Consider the following 25,294-nt stretch of genomic DNA (forward strand, 5'->3'; position numbering starts at 1 on the left):
AAACAAGGAAAAGACTGTAAATACTGCGAGAAAACCAAATATGTTTATGGTGATAGATACAAAATAATTTAAAAATCTTCACTGCTGAAAAGACTACACTGCAGTGAGTGACAATATATTGCACCTCGTCCTCTTATTCTGATTTTTTTTTTGCTTTTTTTCTTTAAAAATATTTTTGTCAGTAATTCTCCCCTGCCTTGACATTCCCAGATGAAAAATCAGCTTCCTTTCAAATTAATATTTACTGTACCATATTTTTAAAAAACACACACCAGGTTTCAATTCATTTGACAAAAGAGAAAAAAGAATTTTAAAAAAATGTTTCTCACACATGACGTAAATTGCCCTCCCTCACTCCCACCCCCTCCAATATTATATATAACCTATACAAAGTGCAGCTATATATGCCGAGTGCCACTAGCAAACCATCTTATAAAATTTTAAAGCGGATTTTTAATATGGCTGTTCGGTCCTTGAGAAATATTCATGAAATATTTTTATCAATCAGATTTATTATTTATGAAGTTGAAAAGAAAAATTACATGACTACTACTCGAAGATAAACTTTGCTGCCTCCCTTTACCTCCACTTTCAAAGAATGTCGTCCCTAAAGAAAACCCAAACTGCTAAAGTGTTTTATTTGTTGTGTTCTTGTTTTTTAAAATGCCGCTTTATGTACATTATATCCAAGACATGTTCAGCAGTGGAGTGGAATTAGAGAGCAAACTTGCATTTATATCACACCTTTCCAAATTCTCAAGGCAAAACTTCACAACAAAACAGCTACTGTTTAAACCCACTTACTGTTGTTATGTAGGCAAGCTCTGTAAAATTGGACTGCACATTTTATTTCCAATTGCTATATCCAGGGCAGAAAATATTTCAGGGTTCAGAGGAGAAAAATGATCATCGGTGAAAACTCCTGTGAGATTTTATTGTGTGCACTGTTCTGATTGTCCTCCCAACCCTCAGTATCCTTCCAGTCTCCCTGATCTCAAAAGCATGGACAGGAATATCCATCCCCACCAGCATGTATAAATTCACACAGCACACACACAGGGGTTAGAGCAGACAGCAACATGGCTAACAGGCCATTATTGTCTCTCCTTCCTCCTGTGTCCAGTTCAACACTGCACGATGTGGAGTTCCTCGGTCTCATCTGGTGACCATGGGGAGGGGGGTTGAAGTGGGAGGAGGAGGAGCAAGAGAACTGTTGGCAAAAATAAATTCTGAGGGAGGTTTAACTGGACATTGAAAATAATGGTGAGATCTTTTCTATATTATCATTTCTATTATAAGCTCCCAGTTTGCAGTGTAACAAGGATCCAACTTAATTATAATGTCACGTTGGTTTAGAAGGTCAATTGTGCATAAACCCATATGACCATTGTAACACAAGCAAGTCTCTCAAGACAACCTTTAAAAACTCTCTCACCTTGTCCTGCTGTAAAATCCATGGAATATTCCCAAATATTCAAATGCTTTTCTCCTTTAGATGCTCCTTAAGTCCTAACTCTTTGGTCAGGCTTATGGTCACCTGCCATTATATTTCCTTACGGGGCTTGGTGTCAATTTTTGTCTGATTTACACTCCTGTGAAGCGCCTTGGTATGTTTCACTACATTAAAGGGCTATCTAAATGCAAATTGTTGTCACTTAATTTGGTGACGCATTCTTAGCCCCAAGCTATGACCTGCTTGATGTTATGATTAAAATGTTCTGGAACACGGGTAACTAGTGTTGTAACTGGTTCACATACTCCCAACATGTTCTCTAAAATTGGGCCCTTTATTTTTGATGAATGAATCATTCTAAAGGTGCAATGTCCCTTTTAAGTCTAAAGTGGAAGCAGCATTCTGTTACCTTAAATTAAAAAAAGTTGAAGATGGCAAACTTACTGAAGAACTCCGATGTGTATTTATCTACTAGCTTGTGATGTATTAATAATAATGTACAACAATCAATTATCTACATTGAAACCGCTTTACTCATAGAGTTGGTGTGTGTCTGACACTGAGAACCGACTTGAAGGTAAAGACTGATTCGTTAATGGGTGCAGGCTCTATCTCCCCATTCCCCCACATCCCCATCCCTGCCCTTCTCTCGTTGGGATGCTTCCGAATGGGTTCTGGGCTCCCTTCCCCTATCATTTCCCCAGCACCTCTTCGAACTGACATTCTACATCTGAGCCCACAAATAAATAGCAACTGGCTATTTGGCCATGAAGGGCATCACAATTGGGCCCGATCCTACCCTAATTTCACACAGATTTATAAGAGAGCAATGAGAGCTCTGACAATCCCAGCCCCTCTACCATCACCTGCCCCAACCCCCTGACCTTCCCTTGCACTGTAAGTGGGGTTGGAGTGGACTAGTGCTACTTCTAATGACTCTAGCACAGACCCAACACACCTTACACCAGTTAACTCGACAAAGACAAGTGTCTGAACCCAGGGACCATTGTGGGATAAACCCCTGTCCCCACGTCAAGTGATATAAGAACCCATGACCTCTCTCCCCTATCCTCAACCCCACCATGCCACTAACCTGGAATCAGCACAAAACCTTCCTCTCAAAAAAAAATGTCTGCACAACATGAAATAATTAAAACAAGACAAACAGAAAAAAATATACTTCAAAGTTAAGTGGCTTTGCTTATTTTTTATGAGTGTTTTCTTTTGTTTTTAAAATGAAAGAAGAAAAGAATCCGGGATAAGCTATTAGGTTTTAGCGATCAATTTATCCCGAATTCTCTGATTTACAATATTCACATCGATAGCAAGGACGACAGTCCTTTGTATGTTTCTGACACGATTCTCCCTCTTTGTTTCTCTCAAATCAGTCTGAACAGAGCAATGCCAATCCCGCACAGTCTCCTCCAGTGTTTTCTTGAAGGGGGGTAAAAATGCTTTTTTAATTTGACCGAAACCTCCCTCCCAAAAGTCTTGCAAAGCCAACTGGGCAAACATTGGGGTAACTCGTATCCCTGCCCCCCCAAACTCCACAATGTTCCCAAACAACACATTGTCCGTGATTTTTCTTTTCTTTTTTTAAAAAAAAAGATAAAGGCAAAAACCTTGTGTACTGTTTTTTTCTCTCTCTCCTCGCTCCTGTCTCTCTCTCTCTCTGTCTTCTTCCTCCGAGGGAGTCTCCTGTTCTTTCTAGCCCATGGCAGTCACCATGCTGGAGGGGTGGGGGTGCGCAAACGAGAGGCTAGATGATGGGTGAATGGGAGTGGGGGTGGGCAGCACGTGACCCGCATGGCTGAATGGGGGAAGGTGCCCCATGTGCTGCATGTGACCCGCCAAGCTGAAGGATGATGCTTTGTCTTGCATGCACTTGGAAAGCTCCTCAAATCCATCCGACATCCTCTTGCTTTTCTTTGACTTGCTGGACATCTTCCGGTTCCGTGTCTGTATCCCTTCCTTCTTCATGGTCAGGGGCCTGTTCACCTAGATGGGATAAAACACAAAGAAACAACCTCACATCAAAGAACTTGACAAAATGATAACAGGACTAAAAGGGTTAAATTACAAGGACAGGTTGCAAAAGACTAAATTTGTAATCCCTAGAATCATAGATTCACAGAATGACTACAGCACAGAAGCAGGCCATTCAGCCCATCGAGCTCCTGCCAGCTCTCTACAAGAGCAACTCAGCTAGTCCCACTCCCCCTCCCTTTCCCTGTAGCCCTGCAAATTTTTTCCCTTCAGGGAACATAGAAGCAGGAGCAGGCCATTCAGCCCATCGAGCTTACTCCACCATTCAATACAATCATGGCTGATCATCCATTTCAATGCCTTTTTCCCACACTATCCCAATATCCCTTTATGTCATTGGTATTTAGAAATCTGCCAATCTCTGCTTTAAACATGTGGCTTCCCCTTTATTTTGAAATTGTGTCCCCTGGTCCTAGACTCCCCAACCGGGGGAAACACCTTAGCTGCATCTACACTGTCTATCCCTTTAAGTGTTTTGTAGGTTTCAATGAGATCACCTCTCATTCTTCAAAACTCTAGAGAATACAGACCAGTTTCCCCAATCTCTCTTCATAGGACAGTCCGACCATCCCGGGAACAAGTCTAGTGACCCTTCGTTGCACTCCCTTTATGGCAATAATATCCTTCCTAAGGTAAGGGGACCAAAACTGCACACAGTACTCCAAGTGCAGTCTATCCAATTCCCTTTTGAAAGCCACGATTGAATCTGCCTCCATCACAACCTCAGGCAGTGCATTCCAGATCCTAAACACTCACTGAACCTGCCTCCACCACACTCTCAGACAGTGCATTCCAGATCCTAAACACTCATTGAACCTGCCTCCACCACACTCTCAGACAGTGCATTCCAGATCCTAAACACTCACTGAACCTGCCTCCACCACACTCTCAGACAGTACATTCCAGATCCTAAACACTCACTGAACCTGCCTCCACCACACTCTCAGACAGTGCATTCCACATCCAAAACACACACTGAACTTGCCTCCAGCACACTCTCAGACAGTACATTCCAGATCCTAAACACACACTGAACCTGCCTCCACCACACTCTCAGACAGTACATTCCAGATCCTAAACACTCACTGAACCTGCCTCCACCACACTCTCAGACAGTACATTCCAGATCCTAAACACTCACTGAACCTGCCTCCACCACACTCTCAGACAGTGCATTCCAGATCCTAAACACTCACTGAACCTGCCTCCACCACACTCTCAGACAGTGCATTCCAGATCCTAAACACACACTGAACCTGCCTCCACCACACTCTCAGACAGTACATTCCAGATCCTAAACACTCACTGAACCTGCCTCCACCACACTCTCAGACAGTACATTCCAGATCCTAAACACTCACTGAACCTGCCTCCACCACACTCTCAGACAGTACATTCCAGATCCTAAACACTCACTGAACCTGTCTCTACCACACTCTCAGACAGTGCATTCCAGATCCTAAACACTCACTGAACCTGCCTCCACCACACTCTCAGGCAGTGCATTCCAGATCCTAAACACTCACTGAACCTGCCTCCACCACACTCTCAGACAGTGCATTCCAGATCCTAAACACTCACTGAACCTGCCTCCACCGCACTCTCAGACAGTACATTCCAGATCCTAAACACTCACTGAACCTGCCTCCACCACACTCTCAGACAGTGCATTCCAGATCCTAAACACTCACTGAACCTGTCTCTACCACACTCTCAGACAGTGCATTCCAGATCCTAAACACTCACTGAACCTGCCTCCACCACACTCTCAGACAGTGCATTCCAGATCCTAAACACTCACTGAACCTGCCTCCACCACACTCTCAGACAGTGCATTCCAGATCCTAAACACACACTGAACCTGCCTCCACCACACTCTCAGACAGTACATTCCAGATCCTAAACACTCACTGAACCTGCCTCCACCACACTCTCAGACAGTACATTCCAGATCCTAAACACTCACTGAACCTGCCTCCACCACACTCTCAGACAGTGCATTCCAGATCCTAAACACTCACTGAACCTGTCTCTACCACACTCTCAGACAGTGCATTCCAGATCCTAAACACTCACTGAACCTGCCTCCACCACACTCTCAGGCAGTGCATTCCAGATCCTAAACACTCACTGAACCTGCCTCCACCACACTCTCAGACAGTGCATTCCAGATCCTAAACACTCACTGAACCTGCCTCCACCGCACTCTCAGACAGTACATTCCAGATCCTAAACACTCACTGAACCTGCCTCCACCACACTCTCAGACAGTGCATTCCAGATCCTAAACACTCACTGAACCTGTCTCTACCACACTCTCAGACAGTGCATTCCAGATCCTAAACACTCACTGAACCTGTCTCTACCACACTCTCAGACAGTGCATTCCAGATCCTAAACACTCACTGAACCTGCCTCCACCACACTCTCAGGCAGTGCATTCCAGATCCTAAACACACACTGAACCTGCCTCCACCACACTCTCAGACAGTGCATTCCAGATCCTAAACACTCACTGAACCTGCCTCCACCACACTCTCAGACAGTGCATTCCAGATCCTAAACACTCACTGAACCTGCCTCCACCACACTCTCAGACAGTGCATTCCAGATCCTAAACACTCACTGAACCTGCCTCCACCACACTCTCAGACAGTGCATTCCAGATCCTAAACACTCACTGAACCTGCCTCCACCACACTCTCAGACAGTGCATTCCAGATCCTAAACACTCACTGAACCTGCCTCCACCACACTCTCAGACAGTGCATTCCAGATCCTAAACACTCACTGAACCTGCCTCCACCACACTCTCAGACAGTGCATTCCAGATCCTAAACACTCACTGAACCTGCCTCCACCACACTCTCAGACAGTGCATTCCAGATCCTAAACACTCACTGAACCTGCCTCCACCACACTCTCAGACAGTGCATTCCAGATCCTAAACACTCACTGAACCTGCCTCCACCACACTCTCAGACAGTGCATTCCAGATCCTAAACACTCACTGAACCTGCCTCCACCACACTCTCAGACAGTGCATTCCAGATCCTAAACACTCACTGAACCTGCCTCCACCACACTCTCAGACAGTGCATTCCAGATCCTAAACACTCACTGAACCTGCCTCCACCACACTCTCAGACAGTGCATTCCAGATCCTAAACACTCACTGAACCTGCCTCCACCACACTCTCAGACAGTGCATTCCAGATCCTAAACACTCACTGAACCTGCCTCCACCACACTCTCAGACAGTGCATTCCAGACCCTAAACACTCACTGAACCTGCCTCCACCACACTCTCAGACAGTGCATTCCAGATCCTAAATACTCACTGAACCTGCCTCCACCACATTCTCAGACAGTACATTCCAGATCCTAACCACTTGCTGTGTAAAAACATTTTCATTATGTCACTGTTGACTTTTTTGCCATTCATTGTAAATCGGTGTCCTCGGGTTCTCGACCCTGCCGCCAATGTCGAGACACCCCCTCATGTTTTGGAACCTTAAGAAGAATTAAGAGGTGATCTAACTGAGGTGCTTAAGATGATTAAAGGAGTTTATAGGGTAGATCGCGAGAAACTATTTCCTCTGGTGGGGGAAGTCCAGAACAAGGGGGAATAACCTCAAAATTCGAGCCAGGCCGTTCAGGGGTCAGGAAACACTTCTTCACACAAAGGGGAGTGGAAATCTGGAAGTCTCTCCCCCAAAAAGCTGTTCAGGCTGTTGGGGGACAAGGAAAAATTTCAAAACTGAGATTGATAGGTTTTTGCTGGGTGAGGGGATTAAGGGTTACAGATCCAAGGCAGGTCGATGGAGTTAAGATACAGATCAGCCATGTTCTAACTGAATGGCGGAACAACTTGAGGGCTTCTGTCTGCACCTATGAACCACTAGCCGATCTGCAGAGCAAGACTGTCAGCATAGACAACCAACTACCGGCTAACTGGCTTTAGTCGATGGGTCTGCCCAGGTGCTCTTTTCTGTTCTCCTATTCCTCTGAGTCTCTCCCCAGAGCACTGACCCACAATGGGGAATGGCTGCCTTCTGGTACCGCAACTCAAGGGGCTATTCTTTAAATATGGTTCTGGACAAAGAGTGTTAACCAGCTATGCTGCCATCAAAAGGAATGACATAGAATTACATCAAATTTGCAGCACAGAAACAGGCCATTCAGCCCACTGCTCCACACAAGCCTCCTCTCACCCCTTTTCATCTCACGCTATCAGCTTTTCCTTTACTTCCGTTCTCCCTCATGAACTTATCTAGTTTCCCTTTAAATGTATCTTTGCAGTTACAAATCCAATCTCAAGCTCAGCCTGCGTCCAAATGGTGACTGGACATCAATCAATCAATGGGAATTCTGGCTGATTTTTTTTCACCTCCTTCATTCAGAGGCACTGAAACTGATCAAGGTGCCTTCACCACTGCCCCAAGGTCACTGTGCCAACAGGCAAGGAGGTAACAATGAACGGAATCCAAATGCATTGATAACACATCCCTCTGTCCCTTACACAAGAAATGCTGGAATCACTCAGCAGGTCTGCTGGAAATCTGAAACAAAAACAAGAAATGCTGGGTGATTCCAGCATTTCTTGTTTTTGTTTCAGATTTCCAGCATCCGCAGTATTTTGCTTTTACCTCTGTCCCTTATGTTCCTGTAAAGCACCTCGGGATGTTTCACTGTGTTAAAGGTGCTCCATAAATGCAAGTTGTTATATCAGAGGAATTGGTAACCCATTTAAAATAAACCGATAGCGTTGATGGTGAACTGAGGAAGGCACCAGGTGTTCACCCGTTCATCTCCAGTAACTAGACTAACCACTCATTCAAGCTTAAAACTGCAGCCTACTTAGATGAGCATTGCTGAGTAATAAACACAGCTCCTAAGTTTGTAATCTGCCTCACAAATACCACTCCTTAGCACTTGTCTCAAAGCAGCGACTCTTGAGATTGATCGCTCCCTCGCCCCCTTTTCTTTCCCCAAAAATATCACAAGCGATGTCTCAGAAAGGAAGGTGTCATATTGTGCCCTATTCCTGTAAAGAGGAGCAGTTGGACTCTGTCACCAGCAATGCAGATTACCTTCCATAGGATCACTGGTGAAATTTGCAATTCCAGCTGCCCTGTTGACCCTCAGTTGGCTTTAAGTCAGTTTGCTGCGTCCTTATCATAAACTTATATAATGTAGATAGAGGACATTCAGCCCATCACACCTCTTCCACCATTCAATAAGATCATGGCTGATCTGTTTCTGTCTCAAATTCCACACACCCACCTACCTCTGATAATCTTTAATTCCCTTGCCAAACAAGAATCTATCTACCTCCACCTTAGGTTCTTGTTAGGGTGGGAGACAAACTCCCCAGGGAGTTTTATTTTTATCCAATCATGGGATGTGGGCGTCACTGGCTAGGCTAGCATTTATTGCCCATCCCTAATTGCCATTGAGAAGGTGGTTGTGAGCTGCCTTCTTGAGCTTCTGCAGTCCTTGTGGTGTAGGTACACCCACAGCGCTGTTAGGAAGGGTGTTCCAGGATTTTGACCCAGCGACAGTGAAGGAACGGCGATATAGTTCCAAGTCAGGATGGTATCTGGCTTGGAGGGGAACTTGCAGGTGGTGGTGTTCCCATGCATCTCATAGAGTCATAGAGAGATACAGCACTGAAACAGGCCCTTCAGCCCACCGAGTCTGTGCCGACCAAGAACCACCCATTTATACTAATCCTACATTAATCCCATATAACCACATCCCCACCTTCCCTTAATTCTCCTAACACCTACCTACACTAGGGACAATTTACAATGGCCAATTTACCTATCAACCTGCAAGTCTTTGGCTGTGGGAGGAAACCGGAGCACCCGACGGAAACCCACGCAGTCACAGGGAGAACTTGCAAACACCGCACAGGCAGTACCCAGAACCGAACCCGGATCGCTGGAGCTGTGAGGCTGCGGTGCTAACCACTGCGCCACTGTGCTGCCCTGATGGCAACAGATGGTGCCGCCCCGATGGTAGCAGATGGTATCTGCTGCCCTTGTTCTTCTAGGTGGTAAAGGTCGCGAGTTTGGAAGGTGCTGTCGAAGGAGGCTTGGTCAGTTACTGCAGTGCATCTTGTAGATGGTACACACTGCTGCCACTGTGCATCAGTGGTGGAGGGAGTGAATGTTGAAGGTTGTGGATGGGGTGCCAATCAAGTGGGCTGCTTTGTCCTGGATGGTGTCGAGCTTCTTGAGTGTTGTTGGAGCTGCACCCATCCAGGCAATTGGGGAGTATTCCATCACATTCCTGACTTGTGCCTTGTGGACAGGAATTTGGGAGACAGGAGGTGAGTTATTCACCGCAGAATTCCCAACCTCTGACCTGCTCTTGTAGCCACAGCATTTATGTGGCTACTCCAGTTCAGTTTCTGGTCAATGGTGACCCGCAGAATGTTGATAGTGGGGGATTCAGCGATGGTAATGCCATTGAACGCCAAGGGGAGATAGTTAGATTTTCTCTTGTTTGAGATGGTCATTGCCTGGCACTTGAGTGGCACGAATGTTACTTGCCACATATCAGCCCAAGCCTGTCTAGGTCTTGCTGCATGTGGACATGGGCTGCTTCAGTATCTGAGGAGTCGTGAATGGTGCTGAACATTGTGCAATCATCAGCGAACATCCCCACTTCTGACCTTATGCTGGAGGGAAAGTTATTGATGAAGCAGCTGAAGATGGTTGGGCCGAGGACACTACCCTGAAGAACGCCTGCACAGATGTCCTGGAACTGAGATGTTTGACATCCAACAACCACAACCATCTTCCTTTGCGCTAGATATGACTCCAACCAGCAGAGAGTTTTACCCTGATTCCCATTGACTCCTGTTTTGCTAGGGATCCTTGATGTCATACTCGGTCAAATGCTGCCTCGATGTCAAGGGCAGTCACTCTCACCTCACCTCTTGAGTTCAGCTCTTTTCTCCATGTTTTGACCAAGGCTACAGTGATGTCTGGAGCTGAGTGGTCCTGGCAGAACCCAAACTGAGCATCACTGAGCAGGTTATTGCTGAGCAAGTCCTGCTTGATGGCACTGTCAACGACCCCTTCCATCACTTTACTGATGATTGAGAGTAGACTGATAGGGCGGTAATTGGCCAGGTTGGACTTGTCCTGCTTTTTGTGTACAGGACATACCTGGGCAATTTTCCACATTGCCGGGTAGATGCCAGTGTTGTAGCTGTACTGGAACAGCTTGGCTAGGGGCGCGGCAAGTTCTGGAAAATAGGTCTTCAGTACTATTGCCGGAATATTGTCAGGCCCATTGCTTTTGCAATATCCAGTGCCTTCAGTCGTTTCTTGATATCATGCGGAGTGAATCGAATTGGCTGAAGTCTGGCATCTGAGATGCTGGGGACTTCAGGAGGAGGCCGAGATGGATCATCAACTCAACACTTCTGGCTGAAGATTGTTGCAAATGCTTCAGCCTTATCTTTTGCACTGATGTGCTGGGCTCCCCCATCATTGAGGGTGGGGATATTTGTGGAGCCTCCTACTGTTAGTTGTTTATTTGCCCACCACCATTCACGACTGGATGTGGCAGGACTGCAGAGCTTAGATCTGATCCGTTAGTTGTGGGATCGCTTAGCTCTGTCTATTGCATGCTGCTTCTGTTGTTTGGTATGCAAGTAGTCCTGTGTTGTAGCTCCACCAGGTTGACACCTCATTTTTAGATATGCCTGGTGCTGCTGCACTGCCAGAGAATTAGATAGTTACCTGAAAGGGAGAATGTACAGGGTTATGGGGAGAAGGTAGGGGAATGGCACTAAGTGAATTGTTCACTCGGAGGGCTGGTGCAGACATGATGGGCCGAACAGTCTCCTTCTGTGCTGTAACAATTCTGTGATTCTGTAATTCTGGCATGCCATCCTGCATTCTTCATTGAACCAGGGTTGATCCCCTGGCTTGATGGTGATGGTAGAGTTGGGGATATGCCGGGCCATGAGGTTTCAGACTATGGTTGAGTATAGTTCTGCTGCTGATGGCCCACAGCGCCTCATGGATGCCCAGTTTTGAGTTGCTAGGTCTGTTCTCAGTCTATCCCATTTAACACTGTGGTAGTGCCACACAACACAATGGCAGGTGCCCTCAGTCTGAAGACAGGACTTCGTCCCCACAAGGACTGTGCAGTGGTGACTCCTACCAATACTGTCATAGACAGATGCATCTGCGACAGGCAGATTGCTGAGGACAAGGTTCAGTATGATTTTCCCGCTTGTTTGTTCTCTCACCACCTGCTGCAGACCCAGTCTAGCAGCTATGTCCTTTAGGACTCGGCCAGCTCGGTCAGTAGTGGTGCTACTGAGCCACTCTTGGTAATGGACATTGAAGTCCCCCACCCAGAGTACATTTTGATAGAGGTGTTCAAAATCAAGAGGGGTCTGGACAGAGTAGCTCGGGAAAAACTGTTCCTGTTGGCAGAAGGGTCGAGAACCAGAGGACACCAATTTAAGGTGACAGGTGATATGAGGGAAAACTGTTTTGATGCAGAGAGTGGTTAGAATCTGGAATGCACTGTCTGAGAGTGTGGTGGAGGCAGGTTCAGTGAGTGTTTAGGATCTGGAGTGCACTGTCTGAGAGTGTGGTGGAGGCAGGTTCAGTGATTGTTTAGGATCTGGAGTGCACTGTCTGAGAGTGTGGTGGAGGCAGGTTCAGTGTGTGTTTAGGATCTGGAATGCACTGTCTGAGAGTGTGGTGGAGGCAGGTTCAGTGTGTGTTTAGGATCTGGAATGCACTGTCTGAGAGTGTGGTGGAGGCAGGTTCAGTGTGTGTTTAGGATCTGGAATGCACTGTCTGAGAGTGTGGTGGAGGCAGGTTCAGTGTGTGTTTAGGATCGGGAATGCACTGTCTGAGAGTGTGGTGGAGGCAGGTTCAGTGTGTGTTTAGGATCTGGAATGCACTGACTGAGAGTCTGGTGGAGGCAGGTTCCGTGAGTGTTTAGGATCTGGAATGCACTGTCTGAGAGTGCGGTGGAGGCAGGTTCAGTGTGTGTTTAGGATCTGGAATGCACTGTCTGAGAGTGCGGTGGAGGCAGGTTCAGTGAGTGTTTAGGATCTGGAATGCACTGTCTGAGAGTGCGGTGGAGGCAGGTTCAGTGAGTGTTTAGGATCTGGAATGCACTGTCTGAGAGTGTGGTGGAGGCAGGTTCAGTGAGTGTTCAGGATCTGGAATACACTGTCTGAGAATGTGGTGGAGGCAGGTTCAGTGAGTGTTTAGGATCTGGAATGCACTGTCTGAGAGTGTGGTGGAGGCAGATTCAGTGAGTGTTTAGGATCTGGAATGCACTGTCTGAGAGTGTGGTGGAGGCAGGTTCAGTGTGTGTTTAGGATCTGGAATGCACTGTCTGAGAGTGTGGTGGAGGCAGGTTCAGTGTGTGTTTAGGATCTGGAATGCACTGTCTGAGAGTGTGGTGGAGGCAGGTTCAGTGTGTGTTTAGGATCTGGAATGCACTGTCTGAGAGTGTGGTGGAGGCAGGTTCAGTGTGTGTTTAGGATCTGGAATGCACTGTCTGAGAGTGTGGTGGAGGCAGGTTCAGTGAGTGTTTAGGATCTGGAATGCACTGTCTGAGAGTCTGGTGGAGGCAGGTTCAGTGTGTGTTTAGGATCTGGAATGCACTGTCTGAGAGTGTGGTGGAGGCAGGTTCAGTGTGTGTTTAGGATCTGGAATGCACTGTCTGAGAGTGTGGTGGAGGCAGGTTCAGTGAGTGTTTAGGATCTGGAATGCACTGTCTGAGAGTGTGGTGGAGGCAGGTTCAGTGTGTGTTTAGGATCTGGAATGCACTGTCTGAGAGTGTGGTGGAGGCAGGTTCAGTGTGTGTTTAGGATCTGGAATGCACTGTCTGAGAGTGTGGTGGAGGCAGGTTCAGTGTGTGTTTAGGATCTGGAATGCACTGTCTGAGAGTGTGGTGGAGGCAGGTTCAGTGTGTGTTTAGGATCTGGAATGCACTGTCTGAGAGTCTGGTGGAGGCAGGTTCAGTGAGTGTTTAGGATCTGGAATGCACTGTCTGAGAGTGTGGTGGAGGCAGGTTCAGTGAGTGTTTAGGATCTGGAATGCACTGTCTGAGAGTGTGGTGGAGGCAGGTTCAGTGTGTGTTTAGGATCTGGAATGCACTGTCTGAGAGTGTGGTGGAGGCAGGTTCAGTGAGTGTTTAGGATCTGGAATGTACTGTCTGAAAGTGTGGTGGAGGCAGGTTCAGTGAGCGTTTAGGATCTGGAATGCACTGTCTGAGAGTGTGGTGGAGGCAGGTTCAGTGAGTGTTTAGGATCTGGAATGCACTGTCTGAGAGTGTGGTGGAGGCAGGTTCAGTGTGTGTTTAGGATCTGGAATGCACTGTCTGAGAGTGTGGTGGAGGCAGGTTCAGTGTGTGTTTAGGATCTGGAATGCACTGTCTGAGAGTCTGGTGGAGGCAGGTTCAGTGATTGTTTAGGATCTGGAATGCACTGTCTGAAAGTGTGGTGGAGGCAGGTTCAGTGAGTGTTTAGGATCTGGAATGCACTGTCTGAGAGTGTGGTGGAGGCAGGTTCAGTGTGTGTTTAGGATCTGGAATGCACTGTCTGAGAGTGTGGTGGAGGCAGGTTCAGTGTGTGTTTAGGATCTGGAATGCACTGTCTGAGAGTGTGGTGGAAGCAGGTTCAGTGTGTGTTTAGGATCTGGAATGCACTGTCTGAGAGTGTGGTGGAGGCAGGTTCAGTGATTGTTTAAGATCTGGAATGCACTGTCTGAGAGTGTGGTGGAGGCAGGTTCAGTGAGTGTTTCGGATCTGGAATGCACTGCCTGAGAGTGTGGTGGAGGCAGGTTCAATCGAGACTTTCAAAAGGGAATTGGATAATTATCTGAAGTGGCAAAACTTTGCAGGGGTGTGGGGAAAAGGTGGGGGAATGGGACTAGTGAGTTGCTCTTGCAGAGAGCCAGCACAGACTCAATGGGCCAAATGGCCTCCTTCTGTGTTGTTATCATTCTATAATTCTATTCTATTCGCACTGATTCATCAGCTGAGGTGGGGTGTGGTAGGTGGTAATCAGTAGGAGGTTTCCTTGCCCATGTTTGACCTGATGACATGAGACGTCATGGGGTCGGGACTCAATGTTGAGGACTCCCAGGGCAATTCCCTCCCGACTGTATACCACTGTGCCACCACCTCTGTTGGGTCTGTCCTGCCGGTGGGACAGAACATATCCAGGGGTGGTGATGGTGGTGTCTGGGACATTGTCTGTAAGATATGATTCGGTGAGAATGACTATGTCAGGCTGTTGCTTGACTAGTCTGTGGGACAGCTCTCCCAATGTTGGCACAAGCCCCCAGATGTTAGTAAGGAGGACAGTGCAGGGTCAACAGGGCTGGGATTGCCATTGTTGTTTCCGGTGCCTAGGTTGATGCCAGGTGGTCTGTCTGGTTTCATTGCTTCTCCTAGACTTTGTCGTGGTTTGATACAACTGAGGGGCTTGCTAGGCCATTTGAGGGCATGTAAGAATCAACCACGTTGCTGTGGTTCTGGAGTCACATGTAGGCCAGACCAGGTAAGGACAGCAGATTTCCTTCCCTAAAGGACATTAGTGAACCGGATGGGTTTTTACAACAATTGACAGTGGTTTCATGATCAACACTAGACTAGCTTTTTAATTCTGGATTTACTAATTGAATTCAAATTCCACCATCTGCCGTGGTGGGATTCGAACCCATGACCCCAGAGCATTAGCCTGGGCCTCTGGGTTATTACCACTATGCCACCGCACCCCCCGCATCCCCCAATCCCCCACCGGTTCTGCAAAGCTCTCTGAAATAAGAATCACACTCAGATCAGCAACAACTATACTGCACCTTGTGTAATGATGGACAGTGTTGGATCAGGTCAGAAACTGTGGTACAATGAGTTCATTCAGGGGCTATCAAGGTTAAAAGCACAGTACTTTTTCTTTATTTATTCATTCACGAGATGTGGGTGTTGCTGGCAAGGCCAGAATTTATTGCCCATCCCTAATTGCCTTCGAGAAGGTGGTGGTGAGCCAGCTGGGTTTTTACAACAATATGGTAGTTTCATGGTCTCCATTACTGATACCAGCTTTTTAATTCAAGATCTTATTGAATTAAAGTTAAATTCCCCAGTTGCCATGGTGGGATTTGCATACATGTCTCCAGATCATTAGCCCAGGTCTCTAGGTTACCAATCCAATAACATAAAACTATGTTACCCCCATAAACATTGGTTAGGTTACTGGAAAGAATAGTGCTATGGGATCTTTGACATCCACATGAGACGGAGGCATTGGTTTAATGTATCATCCAAAAGACAGCACCTCTGACAGTCCAGCACTGCTTCAGTACTGTACTATAGTGTCAGTCTGGGATTTGTGCTCAAGTCACTAAATTGGGTCTAACTCAAAGGAAGAGCACGACCCAATGAGCCACGGCCAATACCGAACAGCAGCCAATCAGCAGCAATGAGTGACCCAGTGTGTTCTCACATTAAGGGCGAGGCAATATTTCAACATTAACTAATTTAAAATGTAAACACAGTATGTTAACAAAAACAGATTGCACCTTCAAAATAATAAAACGTACTGACACACTTCACAAGAGGGTAACAAACAAAAATTGGCATTGAGCCAAAGAAGGAGACATTAGGACAGGTGACCAAACGCTTAGTCAGAGGCAGGTTTTAAGGCCTGAAGCACAGAATGCCTGAAAATGACTCCCATTTCCATTTTTTGGGATCAGGTTAACTGTATCTACAGTAACTATAGTGTTGGTAGAATGTAAGCTGGGGTCTACGCTTTTACACTCCATGTTATTCCGTCATATCATAGAGGGAGGCGGAGGGGAAACAATGATACTGTCCCATGGAAAGAGAACATGGACAACATACAAACATGTCTTCTTTTGTTGTTATATCAAATGTTCAGGACTAAATTCACCAACGGTTCTGGTGTAAATCGAATGCCAAGCTATACCAGCCAGTGTCAATTCCCCAGATTATAATCTGTTGTCCCCTTCCCTTGCCCTTGTCGACCCTCTACCCCAAATGGGGGTCATAGCATACTCTGGCAGCTACAATGTTAACAGTTAAATTTAACTCAGCCAGAAAGTTAACCCCAAAATTAGTTGATGAGCACATGTAATAAGACAAATGTGCGTGCCCACCAGGAAACCAACATCCTACACTGGGCACCCTGGGCTCACGTCTGAAACTCACGGAAGGCGGGCCAGCTGCAAGTGAAAAGCCGCAGTTTTAATGTCACTTTCATGGGCTGGGTGTCCTTTTCCCTTCTTTGGATACATTAACGGTGGCACCATAAAGTTCCCAGCATCAACTCAACAATGGCATCAGTGCAGGGCTGGCGGGGGCCCAGGTCTCACTGAGAAATTGTGCAAGTGTGGGAAGACAGGCATGGTAAACACACAAACAAGTAGGGCTATCATAAATTTTAAATAAGACCAGGAGGGAGGGCTTATTATTTTCCTTAAATGTTCAATGAGAATGAGTGCAAAGCAGAGAGAAAATTGTCTTATCACCCAAGGTTACAAATTGGGAAAAGTAATTGTTTTGGCAACCTATCTTAAACATGGAATGCTTAAACTACTTACATACTTCTATTCCCAGCTGATAGACAACCAGCTCAGTTTCTTTCATCTAGAACGGAGTTATGTAAAACACTAACTTGAGAGTAATCAACAAAAAGGCTTTTCAATTTGACATTTGTAACGGGGGAGGGGGGAGGAGAATAAAAATCGCCTTTTAAATCTCATGGAAGTCGATAATTGACTTCATTTCCAGTTTCTATATCCAAATATTGTTTAACCAAAATGTTGATAATTCTAGACAAGGGATAGAAGGGGAAAAAAGCTAGGAAATTCCAGGTCTTATATACATAATAAATTATATTTTAAAAGAAAGGTTAATTTCATCATTTTTGTCTCTCCACTCCTGTCAATTCCAGGGTTCAGTTTGTTAATTTCAGGTCAGTTCCACCGATTTGATTGGCTGAGTTTAGTATGATCATCTGCTATTCTGGGGAAGGGGTGTGTGTTCCTTTTAAGACTTTAAACCACTATTTTAAGAAAAAAAAATAAGATGAAGTGCATAAAAAGTTGGAATTAATTTCGGTTTATAAACCTATGACTTATTGAACTCATCGTTAAACAGTCTCTTGCTTAATTTAAGATGTATTTTGAAAACCTAGGAAAAGGCCAAGACAATTAGAGCACAGCGAGCAGAAATAAATTCCAAAGTATGATACAATATTTATTGAGGCTAAACTGCTCTCTCCCCATCAAAAAATAAATAACAATTTATTATATCCCTAACCCGATAATTCCCCTTTTCACTGCTGATTTTTCCCTCCCTACCACACACACACACAGAATAATTAAGAATTGTACGCTGTTTTTTTGTTGTTAATAATCTGATATGGTTACTCACATTGTGTAGTTTGAAATAGAGGCCACAGGCATTACACACCGGGTCCCCGTTAGCATTGCGTCGCCATAAAGTAGTTGTTGTAGTCTGGCAGTTAGCACAAGATGTCCCTGCTCTCCTGGCTGCCGACTAAATAGAAATAAAATGAGGATATTTTACTGAAGCTTCGCCTTGGGGCGGGGGTTGGAGACAGGAAGCTTATACAATGGGGGGGGGGGGGGGGAGAACCGCGTTCAATACACACAGCTTTATCCAGTCTCAAGGCACTTGGGCTACAATGAGCTCGATTTACAATAAGTTCCATCACCTTGTACAGAACACCTTGTGTGAGTACAAAACCACAATCCTAGTTTAAAAAAAACACAGCCGCGGGTGCTACCAACATCTCATTTAATCGCACCGATTTCCCATGAACAATTCAGAAAAAAAGAGACGCGATTTACTCTGCAGTAATATCGTTCATACATAGTGTTAAACCTGCTAACGATTCCGTTACAGAACGGATCCCCTCTGCAGATTTTAATAAGTAAATCTTATATCTCACCAATAACATTAGCCCTTGTTGTATTGTCTCTCTCCTGGCGCTCTATTCCGTTAGCTTCCCCGAAATATTTTTTTTTTAATTGAACCATCGTGACGAACACTCAATGTGCTGGCGGTAACTGTGCTACCCAAAATCTGCATTGTGATTGTTTATTCAGCAATTGCCGGTGTGAGCTGGGTTTTAATGGAAGTAAAATTCCAAGAGTTGTTCCAGGTTCACACAGAATTCCATCCTCTCTCACAACTCTCAGCTCATCAAATTCCCATCTAAACATATTAAAATGACACATTCCCCGATCGTGTAGAACAGAATCAGACCTTGCAGGATGGGGCAATGTATTTATTTTTGGATGAATTCCCTTTGCTGGGTTTTAAGACGGAGCAGCGGGAAAGCGGCGGAGCGTTTGGGCCGTTACAATTCAGCCACTGAGAGAGGAAACACAAGCTTGTTTCAACCTTTATTTCATTAGTTCAACTCCCTCCACTTTCCAGGGAAAGATCTGTGAAACCGATTGACGATGGAAAGCTTCCAAGACTTGTATTATTTAATTTTCCTCTGGCTCCCCCCCCCCACCCCAAGCCCTTACTGATCTGTACGGCAGAATTTTTAACAAGCCTGCTGGAAACTTGAAGATTTCTCTCTCTCTTTCTCACTGGTCACGAAACACAACAGCCTAGTTCCTTATCTTTAACAAACAGACATCCGGCTCGGAACCTGCTGTCAGTATTTATAAAGGCTATTTAAAACCACCCAAACGAAAGTGCAAATTATTGGCCATTACCACAAAGAAAACTTTTTAAAAATATATATACACATAGGGAACACTATATGGATAAATCCAGACATTGTCTAATTATGGGTCTGGTATTAAAAAAAATAAGCACTGAACAAAAATATTATTAAATTAACACTCTTTTATTCACCGTCCCGGTTTTAATCTCCACTGTTCATTAATAGTCTCCTCCGACTGCCGACCAAAAAATACTAGAGATTCCTCTCACCCATTTTTCTTTTATTTCCTCTGGGACCGAACATTTACCCCTACTTTCAATGTTAAAATTAATTAACACCGAATTCTATTTTTAAAAAATATGAAGAAACCACGATTTCATAAACTGCAGCAGGCATTATTGAGCAGAGGACGAATTATTTTTAATACTTCTGTTTTTAAGTGGATTGGGTTAAGGTGTGGATACAGAAAGCAGCGCACAGACAGGTGACCTTTCTGCAAGATTTCCTTACATCCGTCAATGTAAATGATAATTAAATGATATTATCCATTTTTGCACGTATTTCTGTGTCCTGCGTGAGTTGCAGTTTTGTACTGACTATGGGAAATCTGTCTGCTGAAATATGTGAAAAACATTAGCAATCTGCTTTGGTAATTGTCATCTCTGGTGCAGATTTTTTATTATAGTTACACCAATGCACGGAAACACACACACACAGTCCCCCATCCTCATAATCTCGGGCCCTGTCATTGCACCTTGTCCAGGGTTCCAGCTGAAATTGCTAACAGTGATTAGAAGCAAGGTCATGGTTATAATCAGGGTGTCACACACCAACAACCTACCAATCTCCTTTTAGGTTTAATGAGGGGTCTGTTCTGCCCATTCATCTTATGGTAAAGGCCACAGGCATTGCACAGGTAATGCCCTGTCCCGTCTCTCCTCCAGAGCGGAGTGGAGGTCGCTCCACAATTCACACACTCTCTGCCCTCTGAAATCAGATAGAAATGAGAGAATATCATCACTTGAAAACCAAGGAAAAATGCATGGATACATGTCTGGCTGTATAATAATAAAGTCACTCGAACTGAAACCCTCAGCTAACAATCCAAGTTAATTGACCAGTGCAGGTTATTTTGCTAATTTATTTTGGAATTTGTTCCTGATGATATTGTCAATTCTATACTGGCCGTATTTACTGTGTAACAAGCCCGAGTACAATCCCAGCAAACTGGACAAATACTGTACACCCTGAGAGGGGGGACCAAGACTTTTGCGTCCCAAACCGTAGCTGCTCCCTGTTCAGAGAACGCTCAGCCGCTCCCGTGATTAAACTCTTTTTTTCCCCCCAATCTATCTCCTGGTTTGATTTCAGTCCCCTTATAAATTCCAAACCAAACATTGGTTTTGGAGCCTGGCCTCGCGGAAACAAACGGGCACGTTTCAATGAAATATCCATAATCTTTACTTTAGAAACCAAACGAATTTCTGAGAGATTCCCAGAGGCGGGAGTGGGCAGTTTGGATAAAGGGAACCCCGGTTTCGTGTTTTACAGATTTCCAATATCGGCCCGAGTGCCAGGCTGTTTAGAAGCAGAATGTTTAATATGTATTTATTATGGAGACAGGACACGTTCTGAGAGAGGGGATAAAGTCGGGACAATGGTGAACCGACCCTGTTATTAATCGAATGACTTTTGAATAAAAATATTCCCCTCGTTTCCAACCCAGTCTCCAACTCGAACCCTTATGTTTTCCAACAGTTTAATAACTAGACTTCTTTTGCCAAAACAACTTTTAAAAACAAAATTTGGTGAAGTTTAGGGGAAATAACACAAATATTTCGCAAGGTCTGTTGATCCAAAGGGAATCTGATACGGTAGTTAAAACAGAAGGCACAGGCTAGACCCTAGAAATATTACGCGTTATTTACATAACAGATTTAACTGATGTGATGACAGCGGAGAGAGACTGACAAAGAACTACTGCTACAGTACTGAGCTGTGCAAGAAATATATACATTTCAACTGACCCGACCATCCTAAAATATTCCCCTGGAACAGGCGTACTTAACACTTAACATTAACTGTCACCAGACCCGAAACCTGCGCTTTACTGGTCTTCCAAAATCACTGGCCCAAATATTAAATTATTTACATTTCAGAATAAATTAACTCCCGGCCCACTCGCACCCCCAAGATAAAAGAAAATTGAAAGCAACACTCGGCTTTCAAATCAAAGGCAGTTTTACTATTTAAAAAAAAAAACATTTAGTTATGTGTTGATTTTTTTTTTGCGAGGAATGGGACACTGTGGAGGTATTTTATGCAGTCAAACATTTCCCTACTGTTTCATATTTTGTTTTTAACTATATCTTGATTTGAAACATTGAGATTGATTTTCATGCATTGGAGAAGTTGTTACTTTTGTATAACCCAGAAATGCTAGCAGAGAAAGCACATCAGATCTTCAAACATTAAATCTGTTGTGCGGATCATTAAAAGTCTGATTGAAGTGCAAGGTGAAAGGTCGCTTATTGATATGATTGAAACAAGGCAATACAACGGCATAAATGACAGTCTCCACAGAGTGTAACCCAGTCCTGACAAAAGATATACTGCAACAAAAACAATCTTTTCAAGCTCGCTCTTTAAGTTCGTGAATTAAGTCATCAAAAAGTTTTTCTGAACTCAGTGAACAACTTCTTGTTACATTACGGTCAAGCCAAATAGATAAAATGTAACTATCCCGCTTCCCCTCCCCCACATCCCACCCATCACTGTTCTGTACGTCAAGGTATTTCTATAATTAAGGTCACCACGCAGATAACTAACAAATCTCAGTTCACTTTTTTAAAAATATATGAGTTGGAAATGTGATTACTCGCTTGCACATTAGGAACCATCCGTTCTGGAAGAATAAATGGACATTGTGAGTGTGATGATGGTTGTGCGCGGGGGATATAGGGTGCAGTGGGAATCACCCTTGTTTTTGCCCGAAGACTGTGGTTTAGTCACGGATATTCACGTTGAGCAGAGAAAGAGAGAGAGAGCGGGGGGGGGGGGGGGGGGGGGGGTGGGGGGATTGGCCGGGCTAACACGTTGCTTCTAGCCGGATCTCTAGAGACGGTGATGTCGGGAGGCAGTGAGCGGTAAAACGAACAGAAACACCATCCGATCTAATGACAAGGAGGGCCTAGGGAGGGGGTTTGAATGGGCGTTTCCGAATTCTCCAACGCTGTTCTTAATTAATCTCCCCCTTGTAAAACTTTTAATCGATTGCGTGTGTCCTAACTCACAGACGAGTATTTTAAAGCCTGTGGTGAAAGGACAAAAACGATGAGCATTTCTTAACATCCATGAATGCTTTTGATTAATTTTTTGATAGTGGTTTATTAAGGAACACAATTAAACTGTCCCAATATTTAAACCAAGACGCAAAGATTATGTTTATCTAATAATTAATTTGTTCAGTTTCATCTTCCTCTGACGATTCTTTCTATACAACCGCTTTATATAAATGTTTAAAAAAAATAACAGATACATTTTATTTAAAATGTATGTATAATTTTTAAAAAATTATATTTTTGATTTTCTCACCGTACAAGCTCTTTTTCGAAATAAATCGTTCTCAAGAAAACAAATTAATTTCGCTTAATATTTTATCAATAATAGACGCTAAAATGATCTGTTAATACTGGGACGGGGAAGTTCTAGAAGGATTTTTGTAAATATATCTAAAGCATTGGAAGACTGAACCGTGATAGTGGGTAAAGAAAATTTAAACGAAAGTTTATTTTAAGATAGAATTGTTTTAAATGATTGTTTTTAATTTAAAAATTTAGATGCTTACCGGCACATGACCGTGTTTTGCTCCTGGATTTAGGTGTAAAGTTAGAGGAGGTGCCGGCTAGGAGACCGCTGGGATGGAAGAGACTGCTGCTGTACTCATGAGCACCGTGCACATAGGATGGGTAGGTAGGTATAGGGTGATGGTGAGTGGATGGTGCACTTGTTCCAAGCGATGGCATAGTGGTCCTAGAACATTCCAGTTTCATACCCTCAGCCAAAGATACATGATACTTAATGGATTCCTTATCATCCTGCCGACCTGCTGCCGAGCTGGAGGGAGACACCGAACTGTGGACACCCAGATCCGGGGAGACATCCTTCGGCGGGGTCGGTGGGAAGCTGAAGAGGTGATGAGAGCCGGAGTGTGCCGCTGCAGCCGCCGCCGCCGCCGCCGCTTGGGAGAGAGACGATGCCGAACCGCTGCTGGGGTAAACGGTGAGGCCGGTTGCCCCGGCTGGGTGCAGGGGCCCCTTGCTGAACGGATTGACGGTCCAGGCCGTGGCGTTATGGTGATGGTGATGAGCCGCTGCCGAGAGCGCTTTCCCGCTGTCCAGCCAGGACAGGGTCGGGCTATGGAGTAAATGGGGCCGACACACTTGGCTCCCAGTCAGGCGCGCTGCAAACAATTTGTGAGACATCCCTTTTAATAATTTGCAATCAATAGATAGATAGGTATCTAAATATATACACCTTTCCTTCCCTTTTCAACCCAATATGAAACAACAGTTACCCAACTTTCAAACAGTTATCCAAAAGTTCACCGAGAGAGAGAGAGAGAGAGAGAAAGAGCTCAAAGTGATAAAAGGGCCTCTCCCCACTCTAACCTCACCCAAACTGTGATCTCCGGAATTATTAGCAATCTACAAAACTACGATTTCTAAAAGTTTTGATTTCATATCCGGGAAGTAGTCGGGTTTTTTTTCCGTCGCTCTCTCTCTCTCTCTCCGTTTCTTCCAAACCAACTTGGGGAGGTTTTTTTTAAAAAAAAGTCTCACCCTCCTTCCCCTTTTTTTAATCAATGACGAGTTCACAGCGGAGTGAAACTGAACGAGGAAGTGGGGCGCCTTGTTTTCGTCTAACAGAAGTTAGAAATGTTCATTTCAAATCAAAATAAACGCAGAAATTGCGCATCTTTTGGGGTTTTTTTTGCGGCGGGGGGTGGGGGGAGGAGGGGAGGAATATTGCGGACGGTGTAACTCACCGTGTGCTTGGCGGTATGAAACTGTGGCCCGGGCGTGTGGAGAGTTGCTGTAATAGGAGAGACTGGGTTACCCTGCCCATCTAGGTGGTTGAAAAATACATCGACTTCATCCGGAGGCAGGAGCTGAGTGGGTTCCATGTAATTGTGAGGCAGACTCGGGTGATGGGACTCCGGGTGCTGGCATTCAGAACGGCGTGGTGAGCCATCCAACGAGGCTGCTCTGTAGCAACTTCCATGATCCTTCTCAATGACCACGCTGACTGCTTTTGGCCAGTTATTCAGATTTAATGTAAAACAAAACTGAAAGTCTTGTTTGGCGAATAGATTCGATCGCGCCTCGTTGGTCCACGAGTTTTAACACCCCGTCAGTCTGACACCTGCAAACACCAGGAATTAGAGATATAGATTACAACTCAAATGAGAACACAGTCCAGAGAGAGAACTGCTTCTTCCCCGTTTAAAAGCGAATTTGTACTAAATAAACAATCAACGCACAATGCATAAAAATACTCACAAGGTTTATAAAGTTGAGCACAAACTCCAGAAAAAGTCATCTATTGTATTCTCTGATTAGTTTTAAACTAAATTCCATTTGAGCACTGCGGGCGGTATAGGACATACACCACACAAAGCGAGATAGAGAGAGAGAAAAAATGCATTAAAGGGCACTGGAAGAAAGGTTGGTAAATGCAAAGCATCAGTGGTTTTTGTGTTACTGAAACCATCGCATGTCTACACTGGCGCCAGGCAGCCCACTCTGTTCAGTAGACATGAACTAGGCGACGCAGTCACTAATAACTACAATCAACCAATGAGAGAGGGAGAGCTGACGGACGGTCAGCTCAGAGCCTCATTGGCTCTTTTTAAAAGACACACACATATGTACAATATATATGTTTACAACTTTTTAATTTACCAAAGCTTCCACTCCTACCATGAAAAATATCAAACCGACGATATACTCAACCGCATAGTTTGACAACTAAGTAACTGGTTTAAAAAAACATTTTTTATG

At 44.9% G+C, this 25,294-nt stretch overlaps 1 protein-coding gene across 1 annotated transcript; it reads right to left on the bottom strand.

Moving 5' to 3' along the window:
• Positions 1-1,062: 1,062 nt before the first annotated feature.
• LOC137380274 (GATA-binding factor 2-like) lies at positions 1,063-25,044 on the bottom strand. The gene is given in 8 exon segments (XM_068052162.1): positions 1,063-3,451; positions 17,960-18,085; positions 20,074-20,219; positions 23,080-23,694; positions 24,280-24,334; positions 24,337-24,458; positions 24,461-24,656; positions 24,794-25,044. Coding segments are annotated over 7 exon segments (1,410 nt in total). The 5' UTR covers positions 24,516-24,656; positions 24,794-25,044; the 3' UTR covers positions 1,063-3,160.
• Positions 25,045-25,294: the final 250 nt, after the last annotated feature.

This window comes from Heterodontus francisci, chromosome 19, assembly GCF_036365525.1.
Source record: "Heterodontus francisci isolate sHetFra1 chromosome 19, sHetFra1.hap1, whole genome shotgun sequence".
Taxonomy (NCBI): domain Eukaryota; kingdom Metazoa; phylum Chordata; class Chondrichthyes; order Heterodontiformes; family Heterodontidae; genus Heterodontus; species Heterodontus francisci.